Source organism: Dunckerocampus dactyliophorus, chromosome 19, assembly GCF_027744805.1.
Source record: "Dunckerocampus dactyliophorus isolate RoL2022-P2 chromosome 19, RoL_Ddac_1.1, whole genome shotgun sequence".
NCBI classification, from domain to species: Eukaryota; Metazoa; Chordata; class Actinopteri; order Syngnathiformes; family Syngnathidae; genus Dunckerocampus; species Dunckerocampus dactyliophorus.
In genome coordinates, this window is record NC_072837.1 from 3,652,054 (window position 1) to 3,664,700 (window position 12,647).

The 12,647-nt window shown below is 41.3% G+C and overlaps 1 protein-coding gene across 2 annotated transcripts in view; it reads right to left on the reverse strand.

Annotated features, from left to right (window-relative positions):
* The window catches only part of LOC129172143 (tyrosine-protein phosphatase non-receptor type 14-like), a 55,605-nt gene that overhangs the window by 22,666 nt on the left and 20,292 nt on the right, over nucleotides 1–12,647 (reverse strand). The window contains exons 2-4 of one of the 2 annotated variants that reach the window (XM_054761589.1): nucleotides 2,937–3,047; nucleotides 2,647–2,822; nucleotides 119–294 (exon numbers count right to left, since the gene is read on the reverse strand). In XM_054761589.1, coding sequence (XP_054617564.1) covers nucleotides 119–294; nucleotides 2,647–2,820 — 350 coding nt within the window. In that variant the 5' untranslated portion in view covers nucleotides 2,821–2,822; nucleotides 2,937–3,047. Of the gene's footprint in view, nucleotides 1–118; nucleotides 295–2,646; nucleotides 3,048–12,647 lie in introns of both variants that reach the window. The other variant, XM_054761590.1, reaches the window with a different exon arrangement.

Sequence of the window (12,647 nt, forward strand, 5' to 3'; positions counted from 1 at the left end):
AAAAATACTGGATTGCCTCCAATACGGCTGTTTAATCACAATAAATCAATCCCCCCCAGGGAGAATATGCAAAGTGAAAAGCTTTGAGAACAACAGACAGTCTTGGTCGGGTGTTTACCTTGTGGCCTCCTGCTCCAAGCGGGACACGCTGGGCACGTAAAACATCACGCCGAAGAACAGCAGCGGCTCATTGCCAAACTTGTCTAATTGCTTCTTGAGAGGCTTCTCTAACTCCACCCAGCGCTGTGCCGGAGTCTGGGTCTTGCCTTGGAACCACAGGCCGAAGTAGTGCGTCTACAGCCAGGACAGAGATACAGAAGTGTCAGAAAAGATTGGATCACAAGAAGCTGGAGGAGAATGGAGCATCACACAAATATGTTCAAGAATTGCATTTAAGGGGGGGAAACTGAATCTGATCAAACTTCGACACCAGCGGTGTCAGTTCTACATGAATATAACATTAAGATAACGTTTTTCATACATTTCCGTTTTTATCTAACCTTTTGGAACAAATTAATAACGAAAACTGAGGTTCAACTGTGCACACAAATGTACACTGTACTACAGCGATACGTTCCACCATTGTTGTTTTGATTGTGATGCACTTGGGCATGCCCAGACTGATCACTTAACATCTCCGGGCATATTTGTCATTTCATCAAAACGTCATAATTTTCATCATTTCTAAATGGTAACTCTGACACTATCAAAAACGTTGACTTAAGGGACCTGTTTTCAGTTGTTCCAAAACAAAGCAGTTGTAAATAAACGGCACACTTTTGACTTAAAATGGTCTTCTGTAAACCATAATTAACGCTGGCATTTCCCCCTCAAGCAAAGCTGGGCGTTGGGTTAGATCATTAAATAACCTGCAGCATGACTTCACGATCCTTTTCACGTGAATAAGCATGCAAGAGCAACATTTATTTTGCGTGTGTCAACGCTTTCTAGGGGCGGCTACACACCTGTTTTGTGCGTGCGGTGGGACTACAGCACATTAAAAAAAGAAGTCGCTGCAGCTGCAAGGACACACGATCCACGCAAAAAATCCCCTTCACACGCAAGTGCGGCCAGAGCCTCACGTAAACAAACATAAAGAGCAACACAACAAACGGGGCCGAGCTGAGGAATCTCAACACCTCATTTATAACGTGGCTGACACCTGGCAAATACCACAACACTGTGTGAGTAGCCAACATCACACCACCCTCTTCTGTCACTTTGTTAGCCCCCGACCTTGCACACACATACATCGTTCCTCTGATTTGTACATGAAAGCACACGCACACACTTTGACTAACCATGTAGACCGCCCTTGCAATGCAGTATTATAATCTATAGTAGCTATACAGTAACGGTCATAAATTTGGACACACTTGCTCATGCTATTGAATGAGAAAGGGTGGTAGTGTAAGGGTAGTGTCCCATTTTTACTAGCAAAAAAATTATGTATAAAAATACAGAATTTAAGAAGAATTGTGTGTTATTAATATTATTTTATTTAAATATTTGTATTAAAGCCAAACAATTAAATTCTAAAAATACATTGACAGTATACTAAATAATAATATCATAAATAATAACACAGTGTAAAAAAAATATCTGTGAATGATAATCCATACTTTGTGACCAAAAGGACTGAGACACTTGGCCTTTACAATTACAAAAAATGGTATTACAATCGAGTTGCGAGTCCCTGATGATATTGTCAGGTTGAGTCCAAAGTCATCAAAATTCTCCAAGTCACTTGACTGGAGTTCACACCTCTGTTGCATTGGTTACATGTTGTTTAATCCTCCTTACAAATAAACCATGAACACAAATGAAATGTAGCATATGTTTATAATAGCAATGTACTACTGTAATATAATTTTCTTGTGTTTTTCCTTTTAAAATGCTGCTGCATGGCAATTGGCTAAGGAAAATTACACAGATGTTGTAGTGATACACTGTGGAAGGGGATAAAAGATCAATATTTGGATATGTATTGTATTATTAGGGATGGCGCAAGGGCTAAGAAAGAAAGAAGCTCAGTCTTGTTTTAAATTTCAAAAATAAAAACTTTGCCGTCACTAATCACTTGAATTGGGGTCAAATGGGGCAGTGACCCACCAAATCCAGCAAATGGAGCTGTGGTGAAAGAAGGGGGTATGCCGCATGCGGCAGCAGCTTGCACCGCCATCTACAGGACTGGAGTGGAATGGTACCTCCCTGAATGTCAGAATTGTCCGGTCAAATGAGTCTGACGGACTTGTTTAGAGTTTTTCAGTCTCGATGGAGGCCTTCAATCTACTGAGTTACATTCTAAGGTAGTTTGTCTTGAATACCAAGCTCTTAAACCTGTGCTTTCAAATCAATTGTGATCGTAGGTGAGTGTTGGAACATGAATCCCCGGTAATTTTAGAGTTTCCACTTTAGCTCATGCTAACAATGCTTGTATTGGCCTCCAAAGTATCAATGCACCGGCATCGTGTATCAATACAATCCAATAAACATTGATTCGCATCCCCAATCCCCAATGACTCTGTAGGGAAACATGTATTTTGACATTATGCCCTTTAAAGCTTTAATGCTCATTGATTTCAATAACAGCAAATGAAGCGACAGTCTTCTAGTAATGGAATAAGCGGAATAAAACTGTCTCACCTCCCGGAGTTCCAGTCGCTGGGCCACAGCCTCCAGGCATTCCTGCCCCGTGCTCTCCACTGACAGAGTGCATTCAATCACGTTGCTGTCCAGCAGGCGAATGCGCGTCACAAAGTAGTTCTTGCTTAGGACGTTGTAGCGCCGCGTGCGCCGCAGCTTCAGCCGGAAGGGCATCGCTGGCAGCCGGGCACGACAAGGGTGAAAGGGTCAAAAGTCAACGTGGGAGAAAGCCCACAAAGAAGACAGGGGTCAGAGGGGGCCTGGCCTTTTAAGACCTGGCCACTGCCCACCTCACTCTCGCACGATGCCGGCCGTACCACCGGGTGGAGAGATGCACCCTGGCCAGGTGCTGGCCCATTCCCACAAGATGTCCGGATGAGGATGAGGAAGATGGACAGGTGCTGGGGATAGAAAAAAAGGACTTTCAGTAAGGTTGCTTGAATGACTGGCACAGTAGCGGTACAGTTTGATCCTCCATTTGTGGCAGCTGCACTCCCCCCAGCAGCCCCGCGAGGCCCAGTGTCGGGCAAAATTTGGGAGACGAAAGGCCGAGATTTGAGGCTTCACATCAATGGACATCAAACAGCCGACTGAGGCATCCATCTGAAGTCGGCAGCTGGCTTTGAGGAGCGAATGGAGCTTCTAAGACTCATTTCTGCCTGTGTGGGAGGCCTTTCCTCTTCTTTTTATCACCCCTATGCCGCACATTCTGGCCAACACACAGTGCCAGACTTTGTAATGTACGTTGTAAGCATGTGCAACATCACAAAGGTGATGTTCTCCCACAAAAACACACACAATGTCAACTATTACTGTGAGAGGCTTGAGTATGTAAACAATCATTAGCTGCTGTAATATCATGAGGGGGAAAGCTGACATGCACACACAAATTGTGGTTTTAGGGTTTACAAGACAGTGGAAAACAATTTGAACGTATCTCTTGGGAGGAAAGGTACCTTGTCTTCTTGTCACAAGAATTTTGTTGGATTTAGTACAGTACAGTATAGTATATTGTAGGGGTCTGATGTGTTTTAATAACCATAGCAATGAAAATATTAAGCATTTACCCCTACAAATTTAACAGAATTTTAAATATTGTGTCAGTTTTCTACATTTATAAAATGTATTTAACAGCTTTATTACTTATATATTATTATTTATTGTATGTGTTAAAAAATAAGATTAAATTTGAATTACCACTTACTCCACTTACTATGGCAGATTATACATTTAACACACAATTTATTTTCTTTTTAATCTAAAAAAAAATCAAACATTAACTTTTTAATTCTTCCCTTCCCTCTTTTTTTTTTTTTTTTAAGAAAAGTATTTGTTTTAGTTTTTCGAATTAAAAAAAAAACTCACCAAATGATAAATGACAAACTGATCCGTTAATGTACTTTTTAAGCACAACAAGTCCACCTTGTTTCGGTTGTAGCACGACATAGAGAATAGCGGATTATGGAATATAATGATCAGCTATTCGTGCAATTTGCGACTGAACTCGTTAAGAACAAGTCCAGAGTTCCATGCAAACATCACAAAGTATGACATTATTATGTATTATTATGTGGTACAATGTTTCCCACAGGAATGTAATCCGTACAATCTGCAATCGGTAACATTGGGTGGCCTTGGTGGCTCAGCATTTGTGTGAGGACGGGTGAAATAAAAACAAAACATCCATGATGTTTCCTGGTCTCCAAGAAAGTATTTTAAACACACGGGTAATACTGTAGATAAAGCAAACAAAACAAAAGTAAGTTGTTGTAATTCTTTTTTTTAATCTTTGCTGTTGCGGTCCACTTGAATTGGGGTCAAGTGGGGCAGTGACCCACCAAATCCAGTAGATGGAGCTGTGGTGAAAAAAAAGCTCGATCTACAGGACTGGAGTGGAATGGTGAAGATTTTTCTGCCAAACGGGTTTGGATTATTGTGCCTTGGTGGAGATCTCCAGCCTAATGAGTTCCACTGAAAAGCAGATTGTCTCATAATATCAAGCTATTGAACTTTGTTCAAAATTGAATCGATAACCATCGTGATTGTAATTGAGTGTCGGAATGTGAATCACTGGGTAATTTGACTTAAGCTCACGTCAAGTGAGTTAGTATTGGCTTCCAGTTCCGAACTTGATTGCTCTTCTCCAGACAAGTTATGGGCAAAGAAAGAGTATGAGGAAAATGGATGCAAGTAGGAGAACAAGCATTGCAAGAACGCTCCAGTGATCATAGGGGGAGGAGAGTGGAGTAAAAGGAGGAGGAGAACAAATGGAGTGGATGTGTTGCTTCTTGTCCCGGGATCGAGTAATGTACTGACGATAGTCAGCTTGGACCCTGGCCCAAATTCCTCTCTCCTCTGACTGGAAAAACAGAGCACACCTGACACAAGTATGCAGCACAAGGAAAAAGCATGTTTGTGAGTGAATGACAGAAGGCAAGAGGCTCTTAAAAATATCTTATTTGCTGCCATTAAAAAAAGCTTGTCTTTTGGATGTTCCTAAAAGTGTCACATTCCTTACTGATGAATAAGCTCTTATATGGGTTTTTCATTGGCCATTCCGGCAAAGCTATGGAACGCTTACAAGATGGGTGAATAAGGCGGCTAAATCTGCTTTACTTTTTAGTCCATGTGGCCGCCATGACCCCTCACCTGCCCTGAACCACAACAACAGCCCCTCTGACCTCGCCCTAGCATGGAGGGAGGGACACACACACACACACACACACACACACACACACACACACACACACACACACACACACACACACACACACACACACAGATCCCTGTCAGCGACAACGGGACTAAATACACTTACATACTTTCACTGTGTAGCGAACAAACACGGACAAGCATGAACAAGGGTGCACCACAAACACACACACACAGGATCAACAACACAACTGGGCCGCTTGGTCCACCGAGGTTAGCCAAAGGACCAGACAGCAGTTAGTGTAGCTCTAACCTAGTAATCAGCATCAAAGTGAGGAGAATGCGTGGCCAAGTCAACCCAGTCAGACAGAAAGACAATAGGTTAGCGCTCTGCAGGCGCATTCTCGCCCGACCGTTGTGTTTATTTCAAGTGTGCAAAAAAACGTTAAGAATTCGCACGTTGTAATTTTGTGGCGTGTGAAAGCTGAGGAAAGAGGGTTGTTTTTCTTCTCCACGATGGCAGGTTTTGGCTAAATTTACATAAAAACATCTCTTGTTGTGTTGTTTGTTTTCCAATGTTTTTCTGGGTCTGGCACCAATATTTGCATCTGCACTGCCATGACATAAAACCGAAAAAATTCACAATGCTTTAGCTCAAAAAGGGCATAAAAGTCGATTACCTACAGCAAATTAGAGGACATTAGACTGACCTGATAGATAACCTGTATACTTTTAAGCATATTACGAAATGCAGTGTACATTAGCCTCATGTTGCTAGGAGTATTGTGTGCACCAACGTGACAACTTTAAACAATGACGGCCGACTGCCTGACGTAAACATGTTAGAATTTGTGGAGTGGTTTATCTTGAATGCCTGTTTGACACCAATAAATCAAACAATAAGGTATTTTGTGTAGTTTTTCCATTAATGTTTGGCCAGACATATCATTGTTGAAACGCAAGGTGACAATGAATTAGCATCGAATGTTACGGCAGTCCGTTTAGAAAAATTCTGTGTTTGCCATTAGTTGATGGGCAGGGAAATTACTACAGATTCTGTTTTATGACAAACAGCGCATTTGTTTTACCATATTGAGATAAATGATGAGGACACTATAAGCCTGTACTTTTTTCCATGCGCTTTGAGTCCTACAGCTTAACCGATGATGCGGCTAATGTATAGCTAAAAGAACTACAGCTTCCATGATGCTTAGCGTGCCAAAAGAGAAAGTAGTGCATTTCCACAATAAAAGCTAATATCACATGTTTTGAAGTGTTATGCAGCGATTATGTGTTGATCTGACAAATCTTATATAAGTTTGATCAAGTGTAGAATTAAAACAGGTTCTGCTTGGACTGCTTGGACCACAGCAGCTGTTGACTCTGATGTAAAAAAGGGTCTCACGTCTCACTCATTGGCGCTAATGAGTAACGATGGGAACACCGAGTGTAAGTAGGTTTGCGAGGTTGAGTGTGTGTCTTTCTGTGTAAATATCCCAAGTCCGGAACTTACGATAAGTTGTCTGGAAAAACGAATAATATTAAAACGCTTCTCTTAAAACAACAGCCTACTTTTGCTTGTGGTGTTATTTTTTTTTATCAAAAGTGAACTATATTTATGTTTGGCTAGCTCACGAACCGACAAAGCCAATTAGCTAACGCATCAACCATTCCAGTTGAAATTAACTAAAATTGAGAAGCCGGCTTGTAGTAGCATGAGTGTAAAAATACTGTCATGGCCAAAAATATTGGCATGCCAAAGATGCCAATGTTTTTGGCCAAAGATACCAATGTTGTGGCCAAGGCTGGATAAATTAGGCTGATCTGGTTATAATCCAGTCAGGCATGGCCATTGGCCATGACTGGAAGAAACATTTACAAAAACGCAATAAAATGTAGCCCGTGCTATGTTTGTAAATTGTAAGAAGAGAGAGTTTGACAGGCAGGTCAACAAAGTGTGGCACGTTCAACTGAAACTCCAACTTACATCGTGTATGAACAGCTGGTTAAAGGTAATAAAATGAGCCTCAAAACACCGTTGTTGACACAGGTTTACCCCCCTTTGACAAGTGTAATGTTTTGACCTTCCCTTTCAGGTGCGACCTGACAATGAACCAAACCAGCCAAAGCAAAACCAGAATTTTGCTCTGGTTGGTTGGACATTGCTAGAACAGCACATCAATTAAACTCATGACTAAATGTCACAAGTAAAACCTGTTTACATTTGTTGTGTTTTTACACTTGGACAAAAGGAGAAATTCAACAGACAGGGCTTTCACTCCCTCCGTCCCTCTGGGGTGGGGGGGCTGGGTGGGGCGCGGCAGTCCGTCGCTTTCAGACTATTCCACACAATAGTGGGAACAAAAAAGCACTTTGTAGCCCACTGCTGAGACCATAGCCGAGGACACAAGTGTAGCATGTGTAGTAACTCAATCAATCTGATCTGTGTTGCTGGTCTGGGTCTCAGATACCAACGCCCCACCACTCCCCCCTTCTGTTACACATGAGCGCTGTAGCACAACAAATGGGTTAAATGCTTTGCCGCCTGCCTCCATACAGTGTACTATTTAGTAGTTGACGCCAATCCACAGTTGGAAAGTCGGATCTTTGTTTCTTTGCGTTTTTAGTTTACAGTACAGAAGCTCAGTACAAAAAGCTCATTTGTAATATGAATAAATCTGACATACTCGCATAAGCGCAAGGACTCAGTTTTCCAAAAAGTTGCGTTCAAGAGCTTACACAGAAACTGTAGTGTTTCAGCATTTGAAACAAAAACCGAAGCAATTTTCCCCATAGGAAATATGTAAATGCAATGAATCTGTTCTAGACGATAGGGGTGTCACAAGATCTCGCGAGATCAAAATGTGACAAGACTTCTCGTTCAGAAAAGAAAATGTCTGGTGGGCAGGAGGCCTGGAGACATAATAATCACACGCTAAATGAAAATGAACTCGATACTTTTGCCGGCTTTAATATATTGCTGCGTGTATGCGTGTCTGTTTTCCTCGTCTCCCGCGTCCAAACAGACAGGAAGAGAGTTCACTCTGTGCATTGGGTTCAGCACCTTGGCGCGTTTGTTCCATAGAACAACGGCATGAACAAAGTGAGCCCTTCTGTCAGTCATACAGTCTCTTCGTCTTGGTGGGTGGAGGCGGGGCCGGTAGCATACACACAGAGTGCAGAAGAGTATAATGTAGTAGAAATTACATTAGTAGATTGCAAAATATTTTTTACATTTTTTCATTGTACTTTTCTTACAAGTAAAGTGAAAATCTCGTCTCATCTCGTTTTCATAGACCCAATCCTAAAACAAAACGGGTGAGTTAGCTTGTTGTTTCAATTATTCAAGAAATCGGTTAGGCCTTAGACGGACCAAATCAATATGAACCAAAACACAAACAGGTAGTGGTCTAGCCTGCAACATATCAGGAAAAAAGCCAAGTCAAAGTCCAAAGTCACAGCTGACGTGTGTGAATATCTTGTTTTGCCTAAAACACAAAGGTAATAGGTCTGCAGTGAAAAAAATAATGAGTCAAATGCCAAAATAGTGAACATATAACTGGATAATCGATGAATCATTGAGTCATTGGTTAACTGTTGCAACTCTATACAAGAGTTTGTTTTGTGCAATATTGTACAATAACCAGGGCAAAATTTGATAAAAAACTGAATCACACAAAAACTACAGCATTCGAAAACTGAGGTTTAGCTGTATAAACGTCCAAAAGAAGTAAAGTTGTTCCAAAATCATGAACCTGTTAATGTTAAACATCATGCCTGTTGAATCAGGCAGAAAATATATCACATTTATTTAATTACTTTATGCAACGTCAAAGTCATTTTGCAACACCTCAACAGATCAAGCACATGACGCTGTGAAGAAAAAAGTATTTTTTTTCCTTACAGACTGAACAGATTGCTACTGTTGACTCTCAGCAAAATACTCCAAGGACACAACAGCGAGCATTACTTGACATTTTTGTAATTGCATTCTGCCTAGCGACAAGTGGCCACACAAACATTTGATTACACCAGGAAAAAAATAGATCCATTTTTGTTTGTTGACTACAGTATGAGGTGGACTATGTTGTTTTTTAACAATGAAATGGATATTTTGGGGAAAATGTGGATTCTTTGGTCTTAAACCCAGTGAGATCAAGTCTGCCACAACAATGGATGCTTCTCATACATCAACACTCTTATCATAAACTGTGCATGATCCATAACACACACAAGTGCACTATGTGTCTCACACACTCACACACACACACACACAGGCATGAGCAGCTGCAAACAGATGGTGCATGCAGCCGGGAGGCCAGACGTTTCATGAAAGCGCATCTGCTCAATTTCCATCTCATCCATCTCAGGCACACTTGTACACACTAACAGCCACAACCACATATAAGCAGAGTGAATTTGCATTACACTCATACATTTTTCACTGATTGTAGAGAATGTGTACAATGATGATGTTCATATCACATGTAAACACACTATAAACGGGTCGCTAGGCAATTGACATATGACCGCCATAGTTGCTGACAAAATAAGGCCAAAATAAGTGAGGTCATATGAGCATATTTCTCTTCCTGAAGTCCTAGTCTATTGAGTTTCAATGATATTCAACACATAGCATCCAGTCATTTGAGTAATTCGTGTCATTTCTTTTCCATAAGGCAGACGATTATTATTTGCAGCCTATTACTGTCATACTTTCGGGGATTTGAGCAAAATCTCAAGTGATTTTTAACAATATTCAACATAAAAAAAGACTAAAGCAACATTATTAGGTCAAATTAATATATTTATTTTGCAGAAGTCCATCCAATATTATTTGTAGCTAATTTTGAGGGGTTACTGCTCTATTTAAGGAAGATTTATATTAATTTCCAACAATATCAGACACAAAATGGATCAAATAAGACCGCCTTTTTAACAATATACCGCGTGAAAATGGACAAAATCACAGAGGTCAGAAGGTCATGTCAGTATATTTGATGACCACAGTCCTACCAGCAAATAACTGCCAAGCTTAGAGGGACTCGTGTGCAAGAACAATATTGATTTGCAATACTCTCACAAAATAATCAAAAGAGCGGCGGTCAAAAGCTCACACCAGGGCATGTATTTTTTCTGAGCCAGTTTATATCAAAACTGTGTTGGAGCAAAATCCCAGCAACGCCCAAAGTAGCTGAGGTCAAAAGTACACTTCACTATTCCCAACTATTTATCGGCAATGCCGGTGCATCCTGCATCACTGACATCACAGAGATATTACTGTAACAGGAAAGCCAGCGGTGGGAATGTCATCTCCACGCATGCTAAATGTTCCCAGCACCTTACCAAGCAAGCGAGGGATAGGGAGTGATGGAGGAGGAGGTGGCGTGACATCTCTTATCATGTTGGTACAGTTGTTCAGGAGAAGAAAGGGGGGCTGAAGAACGGAGGGAAAAATAAACAGTGGGAACGATATGGGGGTCTCAACTGCAGGAACATGGCGGGGACCATCCGCCATCACGTCTCTTCTTCAAACCACGATGCTGTTCACTTTTTCCATGACGCCCGCCCTCAACCCCACTACCACCATCCGCCATCCCCCTCCAACCGCCAGGGAGCCACATCACACACTAATGCACAACATAGGATGTTACACTGCAATAACGCAGGCGTCAAATTTACAAGCAACACATTGCTACCGTTTACATCCGCTTGGCTGCCATTGCAGGTTTGTACATGAATGTATAAAATAAGTCTTACAGTGGGGATCACTGAGGGATAGTAAACAACTGAGTTTCCGTTGTGAAAAGTAGGAAAAGTACTGGCAGCCCGCCACTAATTAATTTTCACCGCCAAAGATCAAGGAGGCACTACATGTGAAGGATTCTTAAAGCACGTTTATGTGGAGATTCTTTGAAACCCTTTACCTTGAATTGGGGTGATAATCCATGAAAATTACATGCACATGCGTCATGGCCAATTATGCAAATTAGACGACGACGACAGATGAGAAATAATATTGTTCAGACAGGGTTTGTAAAACTTGAGAATACACGGTGAGACAAAAAGAAAAAAAACACACGTTAATGTGCGGTATTATATTCCAAAGTCTACAGCTGCCCTCAGTCTCCTCTTGGATAAAATGATCCCTTCAGAACAAGTCCATACAGGAGCCCCTCCTTCAGTGTTGTTTGTTTGCGTGTCTCATTTTGAATGCATCTGGGTTTTTCGCATGTTTCCTGCGCTCTGGGGATTGAAGCAGTGGGGTACCTAAAGGGTTGCTGACTCGTCGAAATAAAGTGGTTCCTTCTGTACAACAGGCAAGACAACAACCAAGAAGTATGAACAATAAATGCGATATGATGCTAACTATGCTAACAATGTCCTCCATTGCTGTTTGTTTACTGTGTGGCATTGTTCTTCTTTGCTCAATATGCTAGTGTCGTGCTGCGATGATGTCAAAGTAAAACATTGACTTTAAAAAAAAACAAATACTTAAATACCAGAAGATGAGGGGGCGGAGGCAGGCGGGGCCTCGCAATGATTGACAACCCACCCATCCCACCTGCAAGATGGCAAATAGGAGAGTTGGGCAAGTTGTAGCACGCTCTGTGTTATTGTGTTTTGGGCTGCCACAACTGTAACACATATTTTTAAACTATTTCACTACTAACAAGCAGCCATTGTTTTGGCATGACAAGCTGACAACAAAATTCCCTCCTCTCCCTCCCTCCATGTGTCTCCACTCTAAATTGGTGATGGGATGGCAGACTTGGAATTTTTGGGACCTTTAAAATTCTCCAGCGGTGTTTTAAAAACTGCTGTGTATTCCTACAAAAACCACTCTCTCTGGCACCATATAATTTACACAGCATGCCTTTGAGCTTATAAAGGCAGCCAGATGTGTGCGTGTGTAGGACCTACGCCTCCTGCAGCTATATTTGCAGTAAGTTTAAAGATGATTTTTTTAAGTTATTGGTGCATGTCCAAATACATCTTTAACATGCATACTAAGACAGTTATGCAACACATCATCAGCTAACTGTCAACAGTGGAGGTACGGAAGACATGTATAATCTGTGTAGTTGAAGGGCCAATTGCTGGACTCCAGAGTCATTGTTGGTGCACGTATACTCCAAAGCTGTAAATGTTAAAAAGTCAAGAAGGTTGCTTTTGAGTGTAGCACCCATAAAGGTGCAATAATAATCTGCTGGAAAAGTGTCATTTTTTGACTGATGAGACAATGAAACACACCAATGCATTCTTTCCTAACTATCTGAAGTTGTCATAGTAAATGTTAAGCGCTTTATAATGCAAAAGATGCATGATTACTTAACGTATATGAAAAG